Source organism: Urocitellus parryii, chromosome 1, assembly GCF_045843805.1.
Source record: "Urocitellus parryii isolate mUroPar1 chromosome 1, mUroPar1.hap1, whole genome shotgun sequence".
Taxonomy (NCBI): domain Eukaryota; kingdom Metazoa; phylum Chordata; class Mammalia; order Rodentia; family Sciuridae; genus Urocitellus; species Urocitellus parryii.
The window spans coordinates 215964216-215991282 of NC_135531.1; the positions used below are offsets into that span (position 1 = coordinate 215964216).

At 35.8% G+C, this 27067-nt stretch overlaps 1 protein-coding gene across 1 annotated transcript in view; it reads right to left on the reverse strand.

Moving 5' to 3' along the window:
• The window catches only part of Fap (fibroblast activation protein alpha), a 71494-nt gene that overhangs the window by 3640 nt on the left and 40787 nt on the right, over window positions 1–27067 (reverse strand). The window contains exons 15-22 of the mRNA XM_026393088.2: window positions 25690–25743; window positions 23912–24036; window positions 19934–19981; window positions 14525–14623; window positions 13988–14057; window positions 13056–13250; window positions 8144–8198; window positions 357–456 (exon numbers count right to left, since the gene is read on the reverse strand). Of these exons, the coding sequence (XP_026248873.1) occupies window positions 357–456; window positions 8144–8198; window positions 13056–13250; window positions 13988–14057; window positions 14525–14623; window positions 19934–19981; window positions 23912–24036; window positions 25690–25743 (746 nt within the window). The remainder of the gene's footprint in view (window positions 1–356; window positions 457–8143; window positions 8199–13055; window positions 13251–13987; window positions 14058–14524; window positions 14624–19933; window positions 19982–23911; window positions 24037–25689; window positions 25744–27067) is intronic.

Consider the following 27067-nt stretch of genomic DNA (forward strand, 5'->3'; position numbering starts at 1 on the left):
TGGTTCCCAGGTGGACTTTGCACTTAACTGGCTTAAAAGCCAGTTAAGCTGCAAATGTGCGCTTTCAAAAACATGAGTTAGCTCTGATTTAAAAGATTTGGTTCAGAGCCTCCAAGCTTCTGGGAGAAAATAAGACATAATGAATTTTAGAAGAATCCTTCCTCACTCTTGAGATTTCTTTGATTGTTGCAGGGTGATTATAATGAATCATATGAACCACCTCATGTATTGATTACATTTTTCCTGGTGATGCTGGGGTGAATTTTACCACAAAATTTATTTTCCTAGCAATCTCAAATATAGAGTAATTATGTGTCAAATGTTTTCATGGCAATATTTATAAAAGGTTTCCATACCATAATATTCCCAGCTGGAGACAGGAGCCACTGCTATTCCACATTTGAAAAGACCAGTTCCAGACGCAAGGGCCAGTGATGAAACGTAACCTCCGTAGGACTGTGGAGACATTGTCATGTGTCAGGCCCAGATTTACTTTCAGAATCTCCTCCTTATTTTTAGAGAAACCCTAACCAAAATCAGGTTTGAAGGGAGCTGGGAGATATGCATAAGACTACATTAAATGTCTGTCTTGCACCCTCAGCAGTAAGCTCCATCCATAATTTTACCCTTAATAAATTAGAAATAATTGGTGTGCTAATCAGAATAGACTGTTCAAAATCAGGGTTGAAACAGCTTAAGAGATAAACATAATTGCAATCTTTCTGCAAGAAAATTCTCCTTTCATCGTCTATCTTTCTATTTAGGACCTTGCTAGAACAAAAACAGGATTCTATATGAAAGAATGAACAGAAAAGTATAAATGTAATATACTTTATATTGTTTGCAAAAAGTCCTGTGAAGAAGAACCTGTGTCTATGTATCTATTCATTTTCATAACAGAAAAATATAAAGAAGCCCATAAGAATCTTTTGGAGAGCTTAAGACCTGGCCAGAGTTCATGTATTATATAGCTACAAATTTTAAGGAATCTGACACAGTAGCACAAAGAAGGGAAAGTCATTGGTGTCTTTAAAAACCTTATATTTCATCACACAAATTTAATAAAAAAGCAAAGAAATATAAAAAGGAGATATAAAGCACAGAGGGAAGAGTAGGTTTAGCTGGTCTTTCATACAGGAATAAATGGGTGATTCAGAAATGGGACCCTCATAATAGCATTTCCATGTCACTTGGATAACTGAATATATTCCTAAATATGAAAAATTAAACAGGGAATAACAAGTAGATTCAAGTCCTCCTGGAAGCCAACTTGGTCTGTTTGGATATACTAGGATGGAGGTCCTTCTTGGACTAAGCAGGCTTCTGGAACATAAACCAAAACAGTGTGTGAAGCAGGTTAAGAAATGATTCTCTGTTCATCCTTGACCCGATGCAGGGACATCTCTAGCCATCCTAGGGCAGCAGTGTGACTCCCACTACAGTTTTGCCTTGTTTCTAAGACATTATTACCACAAATTTGGGAATTGCTTCCTTTGGATCATGACAGATTATGTTACATTTCACTATAGAAAAGTCAGTCCTTAGGGCAAAGAGAGAGAGAGAGAGAGAGAGAGAGAGAGAGAGAGAGAAGGAGAGATAGAGGGAGGGTGGAAGAGAGAGACAGAGAGAGACAGACAGAGACGGACAGACAGAAAGACAGACAGGGTGATGGCAGCAAGTCAGTGGCAGGGGTCTATTCTATAGCCATGAAATACAGGGAGTGGGAAAATAAGCTAAATTATCTTGTTGAATCCAACAGTTAAATGAAGATCCTCTAACTAGTTTACAGTTTTATGTCTCCAACTCTGAGAAATTTTATTGAGGGCCGTTGGCTGCAAAACACAGAATAAAAGAGGCGGCTCCAATTATACCATGGCCTCTTTTTATTATACTTGGAGTAGAACTGAACCATGTTTTAATAGGGGAAAATATATTTTAAAAACAGAAGGAACATTTGGGTTTGAAAATCATTGTGTTAAGCTAAAATTCTCTGATTCAAACTTTCACTTATAAAAATAATTTGTTGTGATTAGTAGGTTAGCAAGAACTATTTCTAAAATTAAAGGGGTTTCCTTTCTTTTTAACTTTAAATTCAAATGAGAGCAGGGGAAGGCTAAGATCTTTAACAATTATTATTATTTATGGTTTTATTGGAAAAGAGTGTTTACCAAAAATGAAAATACTGGGTCTGGTTCTGCTTCTCCCATGCCCTAGAGCAGGAAATAGCATGAAGTGAGATTTGGCATGGAAAGACTTTGCACGTAGTAAAATTGTTCTTGAACATTTCTGTTTAAACTCTTAGGAATTATTTAAATGTGTCAACTCAGAGATTAGGTGATAGTGCTGTATTTAAATATAATTCTCCTGTTTTCAGAATGAATATAAATTTTTTTCTAAGAATTTGTAAGAGCAAAAAGCCACTGTATCTGCAGTACAACAAAAGAAGGCTATACTTTAAATTCCCAGGCAGCTTGGAAAAGCTATTCCTATTGTAGAAATGAAGAGGGGGAGAAAATCCTGTGTTGACTTTTTTCTGCTCCCCCATGAGTGGGGCTCCCAGGCAGAGTGGGTGGCTGCCGTAAGAAAAGAACCCACAGAGCAGATTGGCCATGAGAATTCTAGAATTGTGTCCTTTGCACTTAGATGCCTTGCCATTTTGTTTAAATGAAGGATGTCTTTAAAAACATTCTTAGAAGGGCACAGAATTTTAAAAGAGGGCTTGTGGAACACTCTTATTTGAGCTATAATGCACATTGGGACATTTTACCTAAAAGCAATAATCATAACTAGCTAACATTTGTCTGGTCAAGCTTATTGCAATGGTCTCTGGGGTCCCACACAATCCCCCCGCCACACATGCACACCTCCTCCTCTTTTCTCTTCCCCTGCTCACTGGTTCTCTTGATGTTCTTTGAACTCTCCAAGCATGATATGGCCTCAGGACGGTTGCAAATGCTGTCACCTCTAGCTGGGCGCTCTTTCCCCAGAATCAGCCTGCTTTACTTCCTCACCTCTTCCAAGTCTTCACTTAAATAAAAAGAGCCATCTCCAATCTTCTAATTAAAACACACTCACCCTGAAGCACACCCTTTCTTGTTTGTTTCACATTTCTCCATCCTGCTAACCATCACTCAACATTCTCTATTTCATTTATCTTGCTTTTGTCTTTCTCTCCAACTATTTGCAACTCCTTAAGCTTGGAGAGTTCTGTTTTATAAAAGAATGTTTCCTCGGCATATGTCAGGATATGGCCTGACATACAATAGGAATAAAATAAATACTTGTTGAATATAACTTTGTTATTAACTCACATAATTTTCAAAGTGACTTGGTGGGGAAACTGAAATTGAGAGGGAACTTACAGTGGCTATAGTCAGTAAGCACCAGAGCTAGGACCCAAACCCAAGACACCTGGTTCAGAAACTCGGGCCATTTCCTCTCCATTCCTACACCAGCACAACTTCTTTTGAGGTAGGGAATAATATAGTCTAATACAGTCTCATTAGAAGTGCATTTGTCCTACTTTAACATCGTTGATCACACATAGCAATTCAAATTACTTATAATTAGTCACTGGAAGAGAAAGAACTAAGATTAAATAATTAACTAATGCTTATTCAACACCACCTGTCTAGGTCTATATTAACAATGCAAAGCCCACAAGTGAGATTGTTTTTCTAATAATTTAGACAAAACCCTCACTGCTCTTCAATTGTCAGAATAATTGATCTATTTTTTTATTGCATATAGGTTTTTAACACTATTGATATTTTTTGGCTGGATAATTCTTTGTTTTAGGACTGTGCTGAGCATTGTGGGATGTTTAACATTATCTCTGGTTCCTATCTTCTCCATTGCCAACAGCTGTCCTTCAGTATGACAGCCAAAAATGTCTCCAGATATTGCCAAATGTCTTGAGGGTAAAATCATCTTGGTTAGGAACTACTATAATAAACCCATAATTTCGGGGCACCATGAATAGATATTTAATAATTATCTAAAACCAGGGTTATTGAGCTGTGTTTTGTGTGAGCCAGAAAAATGAAAGGAGAAGGTAAAAATGCTTCCTACTACAAATATAGTGTTTGTAGCTTATTGAACAACTATTTTTTTAAAAAAATTTAGTTTCATTAAGCATGATGTATTGTGCAGATCACAAAAATGTCTAGTACTTCATAGAAACATACCTTTTTCCCTGATACAGAGCACATTAATAGCTAAATAACTTTCTTGGTCTTTCTCAATCCTTTTTCCCACCTATAATTTTTTCATTGGTCTTTGCCTGTATAAGAACACTTAAAGCTACGGTCTCTTCCCCCACCCCTACTTCACTAGCTAACTTCATATGTTTGGTATTTATTCCTAGTATTCATGTTCTTCTGGCCTTTTGGTCTACCCCTCCCCTTTTGCCACTCTCCACTCTGCTGCCAAGATTATCTTTCTAACATACTAATAATAGCTTCAACAGTATTCTCATATGATGTTCATGGAAAATATTGTTAATGTGTGCTTTGTGATGGAAAAGGAATAAAGCATTGTGTAATCACATGCTTTTCGGTAATATAGTGCTAAATAAAATTTAACAGGTTTTTTTTTTTTGACTCACCCTTCATAGAATCTGTACACTCTTTTATAAACATTTAATGATTTATCAAATTATTAGATCGTAGAACCTTTTCTTGTAAAAATCTCCTAGGACTAGTGGGACACATTTTGGGAGAACTTGTGGGAACTTGTAGGATTAACTTCTAGTTTAAACAACATTGTGGATGCTTGACAAGGCCATGCATCATGCTAAGTATTTGAGAAACAAAGCTTAGAAAAGACAGTCTATTTTCTTGAGCCTACATTCTTGTGGGAGAAACCAATAGACAGATGAAGCCTGCTGATTCCCACAAGAGAAGGATAAAGAGTTATTGGAACACAAGGAAAGTCATACCTCAGTTGTGTTTTCAGGAGTAAGTAGAAGTGTTCCATTTGGGAGTGAGAAAGAAGCAGGGAATGGAAGAAGTGAATTGTAGTGGGTGAACATTGCAAAGCACAGGGAACTGCACATACAAAATCATAGGAACAAGGAAGAATAGACATGATTTAAGTTACTTATGAGATGTAGGGAAAAGTGGAGAGATAAGACTGGAAAAATAACCTGGAGCCAGACTGCCAAAGGCATTTCATGCAAGGGAATGTATTTGGGCCTTATGAGGTAGGAATCTTGGAATCCTAATAAGTAGGAACAGAAAAGCAACATGATAAAAATTGTGCTTTGGAATGACAACTTTTTAAACAACATTGCAACTTGTGGAGTCAAAGCAGGGAGGATGGTTTAAAAGCATATTGATTGGTTTAAACAGGTGTTATCCAAGTGATGGCCCATGGATTAAAAGCCTCAGCATTCCTGTGTTCTTGTTAGTAAATCAAACTCTGGAGCCTCACCCTAGAATACCACACCAGAATCTCTGGTGCTCAGGCCCTGGAAGCTATGTCTCAAGCTCTTCAGGTTAGCTTGTGCATCTAAAGTTTGAGAAGTCCTCATCTAAATGGCATATGAAGAAACTCAAAGCAATGTCAGTGGGGATGGAGAGAACTTACCTAGATGCCTGAATGTAGAGTTGAAAGAATTTACCAACCAACAGAATGGAAGATTCACAGAGAGGGGGAGGTTGCAAGTAACTCTGAGCTTTATAATTTGGATGACTAGGTGGGCAGTGAAGCCTTCGTATGAAGAAGAAGACTTATCTTAAAGTAGACAGTAATAAGTTTAGTTTTGGGGTAAATAAAGCCTCAGGTTCAGGTAGGACATTTAAAAGAGATAACCAGTAAGCAGTGAAATAAGCAGCTCAAAATAAACAAACAAACAAACAAACAAATAAATAAATGTAATTGCTAGTGGCAGGGATCTGGCATTCATCATCAATTTTTAGATCACAAGGTTTTCTCAAGAAAATGAAGAGTATTGTTGGGTCAAGGCTAGACCCTGAAACACACTTACATTTAAAGAATTAGTGCTGTGTAATGATCATAGAGACATAGACAAATGAAAAGAGAAAGGTGTCACAAAGTCATGTACAAAGTCTACTCTCCTTTAGGAAGTTCAGAAGACCCTTGTTATCTGGTTACCTTTCTGTGCAGACTCATGTCCTACCTCTTCTTTATGATTTTTTAGACTTGAAATTTCATGTATTCCTGACCAACTCACACATGCCCTGCTCTTTGTCACCTCAGGATCTAGGCAGTGTGGTCTTTACTCTGCCTGGAATGCCCTGTTATGAAGTTATCTTTGCCAATCTCAAGTGCTGACTCACTTCTGAATCCTTCCTTAGCTCTCACAGCCATAAATAACTACTCTTCTTCCTGTTGTTCTTCACAGCAAGTTCATCTCTCTTAACACTTGGAACATTGCTGAGCCATTGCTTTTCCCCACAAGAGGGTCAGGGCTGTAGCTTATCATCCTTTCATCCCCAAAGACCCCAGGACAAGACCTAGCTGAGATTCAGTGAAAATTTACGTGAATGAAAGAATAAATGCATGCAGTGATGAGAGAGATGGATTAATATATGTGAATTTCATCTAAAATCTGAAGAACAGATTAAAAACAGCATAGTATTAAGCTCTTTCTTCACCTTCCCTTTCTTCTGCTGATCTGGTATGTGCTCAGATATTGCATCCATCAGCTGTCCACTTTCTTATCTCAGTCGTTCTCTCAAAGTCTGCTTCACAATCACTATCATGTTGTAAATAAGCAATAAAAGGAGTCTAATATACTATTTCTTTAAGTGGCATTTGCACAGTTAGATGTGATGAGAATCTCTTATTGAAAAATTTTAGGCTGATATGGATGTACTTTCTGGTGATGAGTGATTTCTTTAAATCATCCCACATAGATGGTTCTCTACCAAACTAATACCAAAGATGTTCTATAAATGAATGTAAAGTTCTACTTTATGGTTATTCCAAAGCCTGCAGATAAAGCAAAGCATAACGCTAAGTGTTAAATACTGTATACAAGCATTCAACTTGAAGTAAAAATTTTCAAAGATTTACTTTAGGAAATTTCATAAAAATGAATAGGAGGACAGGTCTTATCTGAAATATTCCACTACAAAAATATTTTATTTATTTCCACCCATTTGAATTCCATTCTGTTATTTAACATTTGATAGTTTTAAGAAGGACCAAATGGTTTGAAATAACAACTTTCTCCAAATTCATAACAGCCCTTCATCTGGTCACTGAGCTGAAAGTTGAGCCGAATCCTGCAGATTCCCTTCAATACTGGGTTTCATTCCCTCCATCTTGTGCAGGCCTCTCAGAGAAAACAGCCAAGAAAAACAACCCAAGCACAACCGGCTGCAAATTGACTTGCAAATGTACAAATTCAGACCAAAAAGTGAAGCAGGAAATCTTTGAAGGGTAATTATCATAATTTATAATGGGCAAACCTAAACTCTTTCCAATACTTCTCCAAACTTTCCAGTGACTTCATTGCCCAGGGCTGATATATTTTGCCACTTCCTTTTATGCGTACTTTCAATATACATACCAGTCCTCAATTATGAGAAATTATCTCCATGACCAGTAGCTAAGAAACCAAATAAAATTTGTCTTCAGTTAGCATAAATCAGTATTATATCTACTAAAAGAATTTAATGTCAAAAATAAATAAATAAATAAATAAATAAATAGGAAAGAAAGAAATCTAACATCCTGGATAGGATCGGAGTAAACTAGGTACTAAGTTTATATTGTAAACTTCCTATAATTTCAAACTTTAGCTCAATGTTTCACAAATATGAAATATAAAATAGAAGCATATTTAAGTCCAAAATAACAAAAGAAATTAAACGTCTGATGAGTATAGTGCAGTTCAATATGGTATAATTTAGTACCAAAAACCCAGTAAAAAAATGTGTCAATTATGTGTTAATTTGCTGTATGCGAATGAAATAAAATGATTGAAGAAAAAAAAGGAACAAACACTTATAATCACCACTTTGAAGCCCAGATTATCAAACTGACTGTTTCCATTGACAGATTAAATTATGTTGCAACATTAACATTTCATGAGAAACCTTATAAGCGAATACTTTAGAAAATGATGATTGCTAAACCGAATAACAGGCATAAAACATATAAAACAACTCACCCAGCCCCATATGGCTATTCTTTTTTCATCAATGAAACCCATTTCTATGAATTTTCTAAAGTAAAAGAAACAAATTTTTAGAATTTTAAGTGTGTACACATGACATTTACTTCATTACACAAGCATATTTAATCTGAAGATTTAATAGAAACGCTACATTTTCTTTGTTTAAACACATGCATAATAAGGCTGCATTTACAAATAATTAAAATAATATTATCATGCTTTCTGCAAAGGATTAAAAGATCCTCCATTGAACATTTACTGAGTCATGATCTCTGAGCTGTCAGGCCTAGTATCCTAATAATGTGGGTGAGGTAGTGAGACTCAGAGAGGTCAAGAAACCAGTTCACAGTAATACAAGAAGGGGCAGCCCCACTAAGTAGGACCAAATTTCTAAATCCCCACCTTTTGGAAACAAGATTTTGTTTTGTTGTTGTTTTATATTTTATTAATTTCTTATCACCTTGTGTGCTTAGTTGTTGCCAATAACCACCAATTTCATTTTTACCTATGTTGAGAAAAATATCCATCCTTCTCCCATTTCATACTTAGCTGCCCTCAATTCATTATGGTATGAACAAGTACCTTTTAAAAAGAGAAATGATTCATTTTAGCTCTATCATAGAGGAGCCTCCATTCAAAAACCACTTTTTAAATACAATTTTCCTTAGGAACAAGAGGCCAGGAGGAAAAACAGCCTTTTAAAAGTCATGAGAAGCCTTCAAAGTCAATGTAGAACAAGTGTTTTTATGCCGTGTCCCCCCAATGGCAGGTGTTCTAGAGCAAATGTGACTTATTTGGGGAATGATTTGATAAAAACTCAAAATCTCAGAGAAACAGAAGGGGTGAGAGAAAGAAGTGGTTGAAAAAACTGGAGGAGCCTCTGCAGAAGCCACTGTATGCAATAGTAACTGGATGAGGAGGAGACTCAAGTGTCACCCAGCCCCAGAATGATACCTTTGTTTTGATCTCTTGAGTTTCTCTTAGTGCCCTTTCTCATCAGTTCTTTGGAAGCAGAAGGGAGTGATTTTCATTAGTTGAATAATGGAGTTTCTTAAAGGGATTTTACAGCAAACATTTCACTCATTGCATTGATTCATCATGCACGCTTCCGATGCATAGAGGAGTTGGGCAAATGCCCGGGACAAACATATGGGAAGAGGCCCCGTTAGTCACAGCTTACCCGACACTGATTCTGAAGGACACTGAGGAGTGTTCAGGGAAGAAATGCAATAGCAAATGGAAAGTTGCTACCTGGGTGGATGCTGCTCATGGTAAAGCAGAAATGTGCAGCAAGTTGTGGCCCCTCAGCCCTTCTTCCATAAAACTTCAAAACCCAAAAGAAGAGGAGGTTCACTCTCCTGTTAAAACATAGTCTTGCTACTAGTGTTTGAAGACAGTTCTGAGCCATAAAATTGGATGTGATTTTATGATCTCCCAGAAGCTAGCAATCATATTGCCTTGCATCTGGGGTAAAAAGCAAATAACAGGTGATACAAGAGAACAGGAAATTCTTTACAGCTCCCTTCCTAGGTTTATTCCGAAAGGATGACATTTACAGGAAATGATAGCGCAATAGTTAACATGGAAATGAAACATTAACACTTAATGTGGCAGGACTAGGTTAAAAGTTAGCTAGATAATCTGAGCACGCTGAGATCAACAAGGCCCTATAAAATTCACCTCCAAGCTTTCAGGAAGGTAATCAGAAATGCTATTGATAATGTGGTTAAATCAACACAGTGTTAGTAATAAATGAATAGGATGCTTTCCTAATCTTAGAGGCTAGATTGAACTTTGCAATTTTTCCTCCCAATAAAAATGGCTCCAGGCCAAGGTCAACTGGAAATCTTAGTGATCAATTATTATGCTATTTTAGAAATGTTCTTAGAAATGTTCTTATTGGTACCATCTATAAGAGTATGATAGGATATTTTTTCACATGTGATTCTTTACTGTTAACTCTCAAATTGTATAAAAATTAAAAGCTGTGGAAATGTTAAAAATGCAAAATACTCTCCAAATGAGCAGATTCGATCCTATAGCCACTGGAAATTTATGGTTCTCTTATATGTGCAATTTTCAGAGAAGCCTGAGAAAAACGAGCCCAGTTTCACTTCTATGTGTGACTTCAGGAACATCTCCTTAGAACTCTCCCTTATAACCAGAATACTCTCTCTTGTATACAGAAGTTATGAGGTTGTAAGACTTCTGCTTTTTCTATCCTGCTTTATTTTGTTTAAATCTATTTGCTGGACTTGACTAGTATTTACTATTGCTTCCAAATATATACATGATTTTCTTGCAATATGTAGAAAATTTAGCCAGATTGTATTTATAAGAGATTTAAGAAGACAATTTTTATTCTTAGGCCTGGGAGGAATTTGAGGGTTACAATGGAGGGATTATAAGCCCAATTTCTCAGGTCAAGTATTTTTTTTTTTGTCTGATTCCTAAAACACTTCTTTGGGAGATAAGTGGTAGAATCATTCCCAGGATTATCATTATAACTTTACCCTTTTTAGCTTTTGATTTCTCAAAGCATTAGGTTCACAGGCCTCCTTTTCACTTTTGCATAACAGTGATTTCAAGGAAGTCCAAGGCCAGCCCTGGAGACATATGCCATGAATTGGTCCAGGCAGCCATCTCTGGTTCACTGAGATGTTTACTAAAATTACATCAAACAGCAATTCTGTCCCCTCAGAGTACAGATAGTTTATTCACTTTTACCAGATTGTAAGTGCATTGAAAGCAGACATTGTAAGTTGGACAATATCAGAGTGAAATACATGTATTAATATTCAATATGTTGTTGATAAATGGCTGAATGAATAAGTGAATACATGCTTGTCCTACCATAGAAAAACTCTCTTCGGATTTCATCCTAAATAACCATTTACTACTTCTGATTCATCTTCAATTTCAATACCAAAGACAAACTGGTTACTGCAATAATTGGTATAAGCAGAATTTGTGGCTTTGTGTCCTCTATATTGAATATCAGAAATAGCAAGTTTTATTAAGGTCTATACATAGGATTCAGTCTTAAAATTTCATTTTATCCAAGGGAGACATTAAGAAGCTATTTGTTCTTAAGCTCAAATGCTACATTTCTGGTGGTAAATCAATATACAAAAGTATAACGTCATATTTTGTTATCATTGGTGGATTGTGATGATGATGATGATGGTGGTGGTGGTGATTTTTTTGACCAATGTGAAAATGACTTTTTAGCTCTATCCACTTTGGAAAATATCTAATTAAATTACAAATGAAACAACATTGTCATCTTTGTGTTTTCATGTAGTCCTTGGATTACATGTTCTTAGTGTTTCTTGCATGGTTTAAGTAAAAATAGGTTGACCCAAGATGACCAAAAATAAATAAATAACAATTAAAAAAAATAAAACCTAAGGAGTTAAGGCTACAATGCTGACAATAGCTAATATTCTTGTTAAGGCATGCCACAGTCCTTAGATAAGAAACTGATGTCTTGGTGGGACAAAATTCCTCCAAAGAAATTAATAGTAAAAACACAAAAAATCTGGATCAGTGAAAATCATAGAGCTTTCTAGAAGTAAGGGGTTAATGAAGGCCATAGATTTTCATGTTATTTAACAACCTGCTTATTAATTTGCCTAATTTTATTCAAATAGACTTTTTAATTGAACATATTATGTGTATATAACTTCACAGAGTGGAAGAAATATGAAATATGTAAGTTATTATTATCTTTTTATTTTTAAAGTAATTACTTGTGAATCTAAACTCTCCTGCTTTGATTAGAGATAAAACCACAGAAAAATATTATCTGGGCTTGGCTCCTAGCTGTTATACAATTGGTGTTATGTGTGCTATCTTGAAATCAATAACTATTAATGGCAATAGGTGATAAAAATAATAAAATTTCTAGATTGTTCTGCTGTGAATCAGTGTTTGACCTTCAACTATCATGCATGCAAAATCGTCCATGGCTGAGAGTACCATTAGCATTTAGCTTTTAGATTTATAAACGACCATTCTATAACTTCACTAATTTACATTCTAATAACAGAAAACCAACAGCTAGAGAAATAACCAGAAGAATCCTGCACAGTGTTTCCAAAGAAGCAGCAATTTTGGTGGCAATGTTCTTTTTGTTTCAGAAAAAGATGATTGAACTGTAAGGTGTGGTTGAAAATACATTTGATAATAAGAAATCAGATTATGAATCTGTCTTCCCACTAAATATTATTTTAATTTTATTATTCTAATATTCTTTCTAATATATAAAATATGTTTTTGCCAAATGAAATAGGCAAAAACTTTTATGCTAGCATAGCTGAACTTGATATCTAGTTTAACCACAAACGAATGCCCAACACCTAAAAATATGTAGTGCTCATGAAATCCTGAGTTATTTCTTAAGAGTATTCATAATGCTTGAGCAAATTTAGATATTTGGTTTTCTGAAGATTATTGCTAACGTTACACAACATTTACATTGTAAATATAATATTGTGAGCTGTAAATGAAAAAATATTGCAACAGCTGACACATTGAAAAAGGATATGTGTCACTTAACACAGTAAATCTTTTTTCTATATATTTATTAGATCCCTTCCATGAATAATTTTCCCTATATTTGGAAAAATATTTCTTTAATATTAATAATAGTTTAGATCAAGGTAGGACAAGAGAGAAACAGAATTATATCCTTAAAAATGAAGAAACGAACTGAGGATGTGGCTCAAGTGATAGAGCACCTAGCTAGTATGCATGAGGCCCAGGGTTCAATCCCCAGCACTGCAAACAAACAGATAAACAACCAGCCAACCACCACTACCAACAACAAAAGAATGGAGAAACACAGTAGTGAGTAATGATATTTGTTGCATGTCGATGTCAGTTTTAATGAGAAGGGGCTCACCTGACTGCTGTAATCTGGTCCTCAACTTCATAAACACCCAGCTTTCGATATACTGCATACAAGAGTTTGTCACCTTGGAAAGCTGTGCCTCGACCATCCACCAAAGCAATGACCATGCCTTCCTTACTTGAAAGATAGGATATCCAATTAACAGCAAACACAGATCTCACACTTTGACTGCAGGGACCACCATACCTAATGGGAGGGGGAAAAAGAATCTCAGAATCCTTTATAATACTTAATTTTCCATACTGGTCTAGCATTGCCTCTAGTAATTCCCAGAAAAATTATGTGATAAAATTTTAATAACAATGGCATTAGAACTGGCTCAAAATCAAGAGACCAGGCTTTTCCCAGAGGTTTGCTACAAGGAAGTTGTTTTGGGACACAGCCTCCCTTATTCCCCAAAACGGATACATCTAGGGTTGGCATTTCAAGGAATATGTGTGGGTTTTTCGTCATTTCTGCCACCTGCCACTTGCTAAAAGCAGACATAAGATATACTAAAAAAAATGCATGGTGTTTTAAGCAAATTGTGTGTAGGTCAGCACTGATTTTGGGTGTGATTCCACTAAATGTATTCCATTCCTTTATTTCATTTCTAACTCAATTACATAAGATGTTAAGATGATTTACAATATTTTTTTGGCTGCAATTTCTCTATCTCAAAGGTATTCTGACACATTCGGCAATTTGCCATGCAAAGGAAATTCAACACAGAAATTGCAGGCAAGTCCATCTAAAATCTCAAAACTTCCTCAATCTATTTTAAATAGCCATATTTTATTTACTCTGATTAGTTGAGGAATATATAAAAACAGCATCAATAGGAACTGTTACCAAGGAGAATGGTTCATTCTATTTCATAAATGTGTATTTCATCCAACATATTTTCAGTAAATAGATTTTACACCAAAGAAAATATTACATACACTTGAATTAGCAAGGGATACTTCTTTGATCTGTCAAATTGAGGAGGAAGAATCATCTTGTACCATAATGCTTTTGGGAAAAAAAAGGAAAAAATGTTTATTCCACAACATGCATGATAATATCATTTATTTTCTTTAATAACAATATACACCATAAAAGCAATTCATAACTAGTAAATCAATAGGAATCAAGAATATATTTAAATTAATTTTTGTTACATAAATTACATCTAATTTACAAATGACTAGAAATCTTGAATTAACTGTTTGTTCTAGAAGCAGACATTCTAAAATTAAAATTAGATAAGATCTTTTTAAAAAATGTCAGTTGAGTTATGGAAAAGTATAAGATCAACTTTATTCATAACCACATTAAAAATGTTTAGCAAAACTACATATCATTACAATAAGACTGTTTTATACAAGAGACTCTAATATGTCAGAGAGTTTGGACTATAACATTTACCAGAAATATTTTTAAAGCAGGAAAGTATTCAACTTCATATTGATAAGAGAGAAGTTTTTAAAAGATCTTACTAATTTCATCCACTTCGAGCTTCTTAATTTCCTCTTTAGGTAGCTGGATATTTTTCAAAGCGTTTTCCAATTCCTTGTTTTCTTCTAAAATTTTGATTTCTTAAAAAATAAAATATTTAATTAATAATATTTCCATAAATATTTTTTCTTAAAATTTCTTTGGCTTTAATATGGATAAAACAGAACAGGTTAAGGCTTCTTTAGGAGATTTCATATTGGTTAGCAGTTTTAATCCAGCCTTCAGAACGGATACAAATTTATGAAGGACATCACATTTCAATTACTGCCTCCTATGCTGATCCTTATGGCATCATAATTTCTGACATTTTCGGCAGTATCATAGAGCAACAATGTTAATTCAAGCATGTTTTCCCATCTCCGATTATTGTTTTTTTTTTTTCCAACTTAAAGCCAAGACCTAAGTAGGTGACATTTCTTAGATCATCCATTAAAAAAAATAAGTAGTAAATATAAAATCAAGATTGTTGAGCCCTCAAATTTAAAATAATTAATTGTGAAGTTACACAATTTAAAAATTTTCAGGTGTAAAGACAAATATTATCTCTGTGATTTTTATATCTATTTTGATCTTTTTCTGATACACTTAATTAAAAAGTTCTCTTTTTTGTAATTGAAGAACCATGTGTATAATTCCTTCAAGTCCTTTAATAATATATCATATACACATATACATACATACATACATATATATATATATATATATCAGTAAAACAACAACATACAAATGCACTATGCTCTCTTTGTCTTACATATTAAAAGATCTGAAAACTGTTGTTTAGATTTGAGCCCAGTTTTGTTTCACACTTTAATTTTAACAACTGAATAAATCCATCGATCTCTTGAATATTATCAATCAATGATACATGCAAATTGTTTTCCAAAAATAGAGGATTTTTCTATAAGTTTACTTTGAAATAGGACTGACACCAGCATGTTTGTCTTTTGTATAATATGTGGAGATTGTACCCTTGTTTTTTACAAGAGGGACTAGGTGACTTACGAAATACACCAATTACTACATAAGATATCTTGAGGACTTATTATTCGTTTGTCTTCTTGAAAAAAAAAAATGGTTCCTGAAAATAGCAAGTGGAGACTTGTGACTACAATAAGTTGCCAAACCACTTCTCTTGTAACTATCAGTTTTCATATACTCAGGGCATCTTGCTCCAACATGTTATATTTAATCTTAGCACAAGTATGGGTGTTTTGGGTAGGAATTGTATAAGATGAATATTAAATTTCACATTAACTTTGGGTAATCCATCAGAAAACAGGTACTTGTTATGCCTTAAAAATTGAAACAAAAAATAAACAAATAAATAAATAAACAAATTAAATACACAATTCTGAGTTAGAGCCAACTTCATTCTCCTTTTATGGATTCTGTATGTGGTGAAAGTGAATTCTATATGGGGCCAGCATATAGAATGGTTGGTTGATTGATTTAATTGATCATTATTTTACAAAGTACTGGAAATAGGAGGTGTTACCAGGTTGGTATCACTTTGACTCCTCTCTAGTCTGTTTCTATCCATTGAATTGTTCTGATTCATGACAATGAAATACTAAATTTAACTAAAAAGCTAATCAATGTCTCTAGAATCAGAGTTATACTTTTAGGGATATTAATTGGGAAATTTTTGTACTTTTTGAAGCACAAATGGAATTTCATAGGGCTATAAGTAGAGTGAAAGATGGTAGCTGGATTTCTCTATCAGGCATTGAATTGAAAGCCTGTTACCTGCAAGGTGTGGTACAATACAGATGGCACACTTTATTTTGTTTCATTTGTCATTGTGTATTCAGAACCCAGTGCACTGACATGTAGTATGTGCTCCATCTGTATTTGTATGTATGTATGTATGTATGTATTTATTATTTATTTATTTATTATTTGATACCAAGGATTGAACCCAGAGGTGCTTAAACATTGAGCCTCAATCCCAGGTCTTTATTTTTTATTTTAAGATAGGGTCTCACTAAGTTGCTTATGACCTTGCTAGGTTACTGAGGCTGACTTTGAACTTGTGACCCTCCTGTCTCAGCCTCCTAAGCTGCTGGGATTACAGGTGTTCACCACCATATTGGGCTTGTAGTGGCTTTATTATGATGAAATTAAGTGTTAGAATGATGGCTTTTATATTTGATTTTTGTTTAAATCATATGAAAATGCAACATTGCTCATTAGCTAAATTATGTGAGAATTTGTGAAAAAATTGATATAGGAGGCCATTCAGTCAGCTGCTTAATTTTAATGAGAACCTGCCTTGCCCCAACAACTAAGCCTCAACTGGGCACTCAGTGTCAAGCCATCTCTTCTAGGTTTCCATAGCATCTGGTTCAAATACTATCTGCTATTTTCAAATGGCATCCACCTTTGCAAAGAAAATGAAGTCATTGTGCTCTCTTCCATAATGCTTACAAATTTCACTTAATTATGCCAGTACCACTTTCTTCATTCTCTACCATCACAACACACAGGATTGATTTCTTTACCTGTCTCTGGACTCCATCCCCTTCCAAATTCTCACTGGACTCCTTTCTCTGTTGCTTCAACCTCCTTTTTGTTTCCTAATTTCTTCCAACATCATTTAATGAAACTCAATTTTTAAAAAATATTGGTTTAGTTGTCAATGGACTTTATTTGGTTTTTATTTATATGCAGTGCTGAGAATTGAATCCAGTGCCTCACTCATGCTAGGCAAGCACTCTACCACTGAGCCATAATCCCACCCCAAACTCAAATATTTATCATCTTTCAAAAACAAAATTAAAACTCCGTCAATCACTTCCAACCATCATCCAATCTCTCCCCTCTTCTCATTACAATCTAGTCCACTGAAAATACTGTTTCTTCTTTATGTCTTATACAGCCCCAATCTTATTTCAATCTGGCTTCCAACTCCACTGCTCCAGGGCTCTGACTAAGATAACATCAATCTCCTGTGGCTAAATCCATTAATTTAGATGTGATCTTACTTCGCATTCTGCAGCATTTGACACAGCTATGTACCTCCACTTTCTTGAGCTCTACTCCTCCCCTGCCTCCTATAACACCATGCTCTCAAGATCCGTACCCCACACCTCCATTGTTCCCTTACAGGCTCATTTTTCTTTTTCCATTTCTCCTGTGTTGATGTTCCACACAGTTTTGTTCTAGGCCCACTTTCCACTAATCCTATCCAACCCCCATTTTTACGACTCTGCTGATCTCAATTATTTTCAAAGCCTTTATAACCAGGTTTTCCATAAACAAATGACTTCTTGATGGTCATCCTCAGTACAACTTGATGCTTTGACATGCAGTTCTAAAACTATGTCACTAAGGACAGTCCCGTTTAGATATCCCATCAGTATCCTAAACTCAACATTCAAAACAAAATTCATCATCTCTCCAAAGACTTATTTCCACAGTGAGTCCTCTCTTCCAGTGAAAAACACAAATTTCAATCAACTTGACCAAGCCAACCACTTAAACAGTATCAGCCCTTCTTTCATATTCATGAGTCCCAGATTTGATATAGCTACCACTAGGAAATATTTCCTACCCACCCCCTCAAAAAAGCCAGATGAGGTGCTCTCTCTGATTCATATTTTCTGTATTTCCTCTCTTTTACAATATTATCTTACTTTTTTGTAACTTCCCATTCACACAATTGCATCCTCCACTGGTTTATTATAACCTTCTTGAGAACAGGGACACATCTAACCCAGTTATCTATCATTTTATAGATCTAGTCACCTAACACAGTGTCTGGTTTAATTTGGTAAAGCGCCCAATAAATATCTGTTGAATGAAAATTGCTGGCACCAAATGCAATGAAAGTGGGTGGAATAACTGTATATAAATAGAAGATACAGCATCAACTGTAAAACAGTAGCTGGACATTTATTCAAGGTACAGATTCCCAAGCATAAGATCTACTAGATTGGAATCTCTGGGGAAGACCTGATAATCTGCATTAATGGTAAACATAGTGGAAGAATTTCAACATAAGGCAAGTTCACAGAACTAGGATCTAAAAGAATTTGAGTTCTTCTTTATGAATTAGAAAATATAAAAATACAGATGATGTTATGTTTAGAGTGACATGAACACTGTACCTATGTGGTAAGAATTCAGTGACATAATAAAGCCTCAAAAGCAGTACAGAGATTAGCATCTGCAAGAAATATGACCAGTACATTAAGGAAAAAAATGTTATGATGTAGAAATTCATGCTATGAGAAAAGAAAAGCTGTTTTATTTTATAGTCAGGATAAATTGGGAAATTTATATCTATAGTGTTTTGCATTAAAAGAAAATTTAGGACTTGGAAGTAGTATTACTTTAAAATTTCTCTCACTGAAGGTTGATATGAGCCAAACTATAAATCTGTTATTCTTAAAAGCATTTCATTATTAGATACAAAGTTAAAACAACCACAAAATAAAACTAGATTCACAGTACTTCCATATTACAATGTGGGTCCTATCTAGAGATCCTGAATCAACTCTGATTTTCTTTATGATTTTATTTTTACTATACTTAAGCCATTGAGCTGACAGTCAGACTAATCCTAAAGTAGCTTGTCACCAAAGCTGACCAGAGGCAACTATAGGTGTGAGTGCTGAAGGAAGTGGCATATCTGGGTGTCCCTCACTGTCCCAGATCTCCAACAACTCCAACCATATAATGCCATTTAATAGCAAATTAAAAGATAATGGAGAATCAGCTGGATGAATTTCAGAGCAATTAGGCACTTGGGAACTCTGTTGAGAGCAAAAGCAGTCATCTCTGAGCTGGGAACTATCTTGAACTAATATCACAAATTTAGGACACAGGAGGGCTGTCTTGATAGCACTTGAAAATGGAAAGAGCCTCCAAATTTCAGGGCTTTCATATGTGGCAACTATAGTGATGTAGCTGTTAAAAAAAAATAAGCTAGCATGATAGTCACCCTCTGTTCTGAACTGAACTGAAGAAGTTATATCTAGAATTTGTCTTGTTTGGGATGTTACAAAACAATAACAACAAAACCCCAAAAGCAAAAGCTTCCCTGTGAAACAGGAATTCTTTTTTTGGGAAGGAGAGTGTACTGAATATTCTGTTTCTTTCCAATTCTCATCTGTGCTTTTTATAAGGCCAGTTGGGGAAGCTAGAATTAATCCCTATGATATAATTTATCTGCATTATGCCAGATTCTCATAGCAAATAGTCATCAAATTCCATATGACCAGGTTTGACTAAAATAATATCTTAATCTGTGTAATAAGCTGTGTGCTAACAGGATTCCATCACAGTTCCTCTTTTCCTTGTGGGGCCACTGTAATGCTCTCTCTAGTGGAGTATCACAGAGAATTCAGGATGCTTTTAGACAAGACAGCAGTATGTAAGAGAGTTACCTTGATCTGTTCGACCATCATGAAGGGTAGAAATGGGGAGGCCTGGGCCTATAAGCAAGATAGAAGCAAAAACATTTTATTGTTAAAATAACATGGAGTTTTCAACAAGGACTGTTGACAGTATTTAAGATGAGTGTCAAGGTCAAGTACCTCTTTTAATTTTGCAGTAATTTTTTTCCCATGAAGAAATAAACATCACTTTTGTTATATTTAAATAACACAGGAGATCAGAGCTCAAAGAACAGATGTAAGAGGAGCATTACTTGTACCTATATTTTCTAAGAGTGATCCTAAATAACTAAAATCAAATTACACAAAGGGGCCTCCGAAGATGCAGTGGCAAATATCCTTCTGGAAAGATGACACACTGTGTTGGGCCTGTTTTAGCTGTGTCTTTATTATCAAATAAACTTCATCAGTACCCAGATCATATTTTGAATCTGGCTTTCTGGTTCCCTGTTCAGTTTGTTGTTGGGCAAATTCAGCATTGTTTTCTTTACGTAATTACTCCATGCAGAAATAAATTGATTTAGAATATATACATTTTTTCAAATATTCTGTTTCTGGTCATGTTCCCTGGGATACAGAAGGGTTGTAGGTCAGAATTTCATGGGGGGAAGGTGGCTCTGAGATGCACATTTGTGGGACTAGTGTGAAAGGATGTGATAGGAATGGAAGGAGGGCTTCAGTGTTGTCACACAGAGACCCCAGCCAAACCCCTGTACAACTCTGGAACTAGCTAGTCAGCAGATTTGTCTTTTGGGGCAGTAGGGTATGCTTTTATTCCCTAGCATGAAATGTAATCATTGCATGTGGCCTGGGACTAGAATAGTCTGTAGAGGGGGACTCAGGTATAAGCTGACAGCCACCTGCACCCTCATTAGCTGGAGAAATTTTAGTGAATCAGTTATAAAGATGGTGGGAGTGGGTCCTGCTGGTACATCAATGTCCACTACACATTCCAAAGTAGACTTCAGCTTTTGCATGCAGAAAATGGCCATTTTAACAAAATCTAGAAATAATCATCAACTATCTATCATTCATTTGACTTATAGAATCACATCATACCTAGAAATACACTTTTAAAGAAAATACTTGTTCAGGCAGTCAAGGGGTTAAACAGGCAACACAGGTGGAGTGTGGGGTAGATGTTCATGCCACCCCAATACTTCCTTCTGTGTAGAGGGAACACCATCAGAGAAGTACCCTTGACTCCAAGCAAAGCAGAAGAAGAGTGATTTTCTAGATGAGTCTGAGAAGATCTGGCTATGAATAGTTTCTCCTGTCTTGCTCCTGGCATCTTTACGTCTTCTGAGACATGCTTTTGCTCTATTCCTCAGAGCTATAAGTGTGACAGTGCCAAACCCCATGGGGGAAACCTATAGATGTTCAGTTTTAACCGTATCTCTGGGTGCAATTGTAATCCTGCAGTAGAATATTAGAAAGCCACACACCTCAACCACATTTCCCAACTAGCCTTTTACAAATAACAAAGCTAATATTTTGATTTCCAACCTGACACCTCAGTCTAACTTAGGGATGGAGAACACAAATATTATTGGGCTTTCTCAAAAACCAAAGTTCGTTTATGGACTTTCAGAGTTTTATAGAATATAATTGCAGAGATTTTCATTTAGGTCAGTTTTTCTTCAAAGTTATCAGAAGAGACAAGTATACCTATGACCTTTTGGGCCAGAATGGAAGGAAATGAGTCAGGAGTATAAATTTCTAGATTTTAACCAATCGGCACCTATACTGCACAATTTTCATGGATGTGCAGTTCCAGTAATGAAAACTTTGCATTTCTTTTTTGGTCTAAACTATGAGTCAAACTAATGACTGACTGTTCTTGACACTGAAGCACAGGATAAGGTCCCAAAGACCCTAGTACCAGTTGTCTAAAATCCCTACATCACATCCTTTTTGTTCCATCAGCATCATTGGTGTGATTTTATCTGCTTTAATCCTGTCATCTGGGACTTAGCACCCCTTTGGAGAGTTTGAAGTTACATAATGAGGCTTTACTCTTAGTCCTAAAGGGAAAGATTTCAAGGTTTTTCCTATGATGGTGCAGTGACTCATTTTACTGGAGCTTCAAAAACACCAGACGATGTGATGCTTCCCACACAGTATATTTTTTGCTAAATGGGAAATTACCATACTGCCGAGGAAGAGTGAGTGGTGGAAAAGTCAGGCGATTCAAGTTCTAGAAAGGACTCTTCCACCAACTTTTGAGGAGAGCTTAGTCTTTGATTTCTTATTTCCTTGGCAGGCATTTAAGCTCAAGTAGATATTAGGGAGACAAAGTGATACAGCATGTGGTAGAGTGCTCTCTAAAACGTTATTCAAATACAGAGTGCCTGCCAATATAAATGCAGGTACATTAATGTAGTGTCACTGATGCCTTTATCAGCAAATGCTTCAGCACAATACAAGTTTCTTGGTAGACTCTGCAAAAGGCAGCAATGCCTATGATACTCCCTAGCACCTATGTTTCGTCTCCAAGTTCTGAATGGCTAGGATGCATTAGGCATTCTTCTTGGCCTTATGTATATAAAGATTAAAAGAAAGCAGCTCCTGCTTTCCAGGAGAGAAAGACAGATACTAACAATTGACTCAGTATGGTTAGCTCAATGATGCTATGTGCCTGGCATGTAAGCTTTGAATATATGTTACATAAATACAGAGCTTTGGATGAAAAATGTTTTTATATAACTTGAGAGGGATATTTAATGTATACCTTTGAATGCCATAGCCACAATCAGCACATATGGTCATGAACAACAATCTCTTGACATTTCAAAGATACCATTGACCAAAACACTTTATGACAGTGTTATTTAAAACTGACATCATGTGTCATTTTGAAGGAGGCATTTGGGTTAAAATGTTTGTTCATGTCCACATAGTCAAATGAACTGTGGTTCAGGTTCTAGGTCCAGTTAGCTGGATTGAGGGAAATGGCATGTCAGGTGGCCTTCATGCTGGTTCTCTTTTCAGAGGACTCTGCATCTGAGCAGGGATCCCAAATAGGGATTCCACGTGTTCTCCAAGCCATGTACTTCAACACAGGGAGTTAATACCAGAAATGCAAGGACAGCAGGCATTTCCTATAATCTTATGCCAAATGCTCTAATCCCCATCCCTAAATTGGGGATTAACTAGAGGGTGGAGACGCAAATGGGCAAATCAGAAATTTTCCAACCCAGTTTTCCAGGTCTCTCTGATGACTACTAAGATCTCAACAAATTTCATGGGTCTATGTTGTTATCTTAGCCTGTTTTACTATTTGTCACCTCTTCAAGATAAAATGTTGTGCATAGAATAAAATTATTAGGATAGAAATTATTCATGAAATATACAAATGGCCTGAACAAGCAGGAAATGATTATTTTGTACTTGAATCAATTACTTAAGATGTCATTCAAGTTTTGAAAGGGTATACAGAATGACAAAGGTTCATTTTCTATACCCATTGAAACTGAAGCTGGAAGAAGGTTGGCCTCCAAGGAGAGATTTTGGGATTCTAGGCCACTGTTCTTTCTACTGGATGCAGGAATTTGAAATTTCTCCAACAAATGAAGCCAAAGTCCCACAACCATTTTACCAGAGAGTGCTTCTTTTTATAATATTTCCCCTGCTATGGATGGGATAGATTGTGTTTGGATACAACGTCATAAAGCTGTGGTCCATGGTGGTTAAGAGCCTGGGATTTAAAAGCAACAGACTCTTGCTTCAATCTGGCTGGTGTTATCCACAGTGCACACCTTTGGCAAGTTATTCTGTTTCTTTAAGTATAAAATAGTGGATATAATAGTACCTTCCATTCTTGCTTTCGTTGCTTTCCTTGGGCATTAGACAGGAGCCTTATATGTAAGAAGTGCTCAGTACCTGAAGCTGGGAACACACCAGTTGGTGGTGACGAGGGTGAGGACAGTGGAATGGGATGGTAATGCTCGTGGTGAGGCCATCACCTACCGTAGCAGATGAGTGCATAGTACTTGGCATAGTCGCTGAAACTTGCTGTGTAATATTGGCACCTTTCTTTCCTTAGATGGCAAGTAACACACTTCTTGCTCGGAGGATAGCTTCCAATGCTAATTCTAGAGGGAAATGAAAATAAAACTAAGCTAAAATTTTGAGATTGTATTTATCAAAATGTACTACTCCATGTAAAGTGACTAATTTACATATTGACATCAAACCCACTCTATTTTTCGGTTGCCAATATCATTTAAAGTAAAGGGGAATCACAGTATTTTGATGTAGCTTGATTTTTGATCCATTTGTGCCTGAAGAGGCATAAACTTTGAGGGAGAAGCCCTGTGTGCTTTTCCCAAAGTAGGATAAATGTCTAACACTTGCCATGGAAGTAAGGTAGTTACTTCCCATAACCACTTTATGGAGTGGTTGGGAATCCATACCTCTTGATTTCCCCATCTCTTTTTCTAACACACAGCAAAACATACCAAGAAAACCTGGCAGTGTCAATAAGAAAAGGGTCCCTGTTCTAATCATAAATCTGGGAAGGGAAAACAGTAACAAGAAGATTAGAAATAAGAAGCCATGGTTCCTTATACCTTTCAATCCTTTCAGCAGAAATTTGGGCTTGACAAATCTCAGACTGAGAATGCTCCTTTGTCATAGCCCTAGCCAAGTCAACCTGCACCTTCCACAGTGGCCCAATACTCACCTCAGCAGAGCCTCTGTGTGTTTCCTGAATGCAGTGATTGATTTTAATAAGACTCCTGGATCTTTCTGCAAACTATCAGAATTAGAATCCCACTTGGGGAAATAATAGATGGTGTTATGCCAGGGTGTAGGCATGGCCACAACCCCATAGTGCTGTCAGGGTTACCTGTGCCACCTCAGAGTCCCTTCTGCTGTCCCCTGACCTTGCTTTGGGCATGGTAGAGAGTAAACAGAAACATGGCTTGTTTCAAATAAGGATGCTATCCAACAGCTAAGGGAAGGGCATGATTCAGGAGGGAACAGAAGAATATGACACAGGAAAAACTTCTTATTTCTTCTTCACAGTTAGTTTTCATGTTCATATTTTAGTGTATCATTGGAAATGAAAGGGAGGGAATTAACAAGGGTTCAGAGGTCAATATGTGCAGGTATAGACTGTGGCTCCAACAACCCTACATATCTCAGAGTTGTGGGGATTAAATAAAATTGTAGATGCAAATCAGATAAAAAAAAAAGTTGCCTGGCAAATAGTCAACTAACAGCACATGGTAACTATTGTTTCTATTTCTACATCCAGAAGGAGTGTTGAGGGCACCATTCTAGTCACCAAGGGACAACCAGATGGCACTTAAGCATTAAAGCAGGAAGAGAGATGGCTTATGCCAAAGTGAGCCATAGTAAAATAAACCACACATTATGGGAACAAAAACAATGCCTGACACATAGTGGGTACACAATAAAGGTGTGTTTAAATGAATAATGTCCTTAATTACCTTTAAATGTTGAAATATTTAATATCATATAAATAACATTTAGTATTTATATTGACATTACAATTTACTGTTTTCTCCTTTTGAAAATAAACATTTTGAAATGACTAAAAATGTATGTTTTGTTTTTATTCTTATGTAGTACAAAACAACATTCCCTGAATGTTTTATATTATAAATAATTTTTATCAATTTTCACACTTCAAAAAGTTTCCTACTTCTCCTGGGGATTATGATATATTTTTATTCAACTATTAATATATATAAATAAAAGAATGGACTGGCATAATTTACCTGTAGATATTTCTTCTTCCAGGGTAACCTTCAAACTCATTGCTAGAGTAAAACCTGAAAATGTATTCAGAAATTGTTACATATTGATGATTAACGATCATAGTATTGTTACTAATATTAGTAGAATATAAAATACAGGTAAGCATTCACCTAATAAAATTATTAATTGGTAGTTATGTGCACATATCACTGCTATTTATAACTGAATTCTGGGTATTTACCCTGCATTCCAAATCATCAGAGAAAGGTTAAATTATGCTAGCACTCATTTTATTATAGATATATATTTTGATTCATTATGAGCTATGTGATATAAACTATGATTTTAAATTAATATTATGGCTTTCCTTTTCCAAGATTAATAACAATTTATTGGTTTCTATATGCTATATTATTTAATTTTGTCTATGATTATGAAAACAGTTTAAATTTATTTTATAGTAACCCTGATAGGAGCTCAGTTGGCCATAAACCAGGGAAACTCATCCAAATGGGAAACCGCACACCTTAGGACATGTTAACTTACAACAGAAGCAAAACAAACGACAAGAGAGCATCCTTACCACCTAAGAATCCAGGGATTACCATTCTAACCAGTCTTAATACAGCTCTGAAGTGGGAAATTCAATTTAGGGATATAATATTCTTTCCTATGTGAATTTATCTTAATATCACAAGTAACTGTCTATTTTTTTTTTTTTCAGAAAGAGCATAATAGAAAGTGGAATGTTTGGAATAACGGAAGTCGGGTTTAATTCTCAGGATGGTTTAGCAATTCAGGTAGTTTATGTCCTCAAAGTCTTAACCCTTGTTAATTCCCAGAAAACAGAAAAAGGTAATAGAATGTAAAATTCATAGTATAAAATTTATATTCTAAATCTGCATATGTCCAGCTTATATCTTTCCTAATGTCACATGACTCCAATCACCACTTACACTTGTCTTTCTCCCATCATTCCAAACCACCGGTGAATAAACTGCTTAGACTGTTTCCCAGAGGGCTCCCTGTAGCTCTCCTGAGATGTCAAAGTTTCCCCATTGTCTTCACCTCTAACAACACAGTCCCCTTTTCCTCTTTCTTCTCTTTTCCTTCACAGCTAGTAATTGACCAGCACTCTTCAAGCCTCCATCTGCCTTAACCATTACCCCTTCTTCTCCTCCACTTAACAAATATATACTGAACTGGTTCTCTGTGTCAGGTATAGTGCTAAGTGTCACACAAAAAAGAAGGGAGAGTAGATTTGTCCTCTGTGTAAATCCTTTATTGTCATTATTCAAGTTCAGGACTCAGCTCAACATTTTGTCCACAGCTGTGTCATTTTTTTTTTCCTTCTGGTACTGGGAAGTGAACCCAGGGGTGCTCTACCACCGAGCTGCC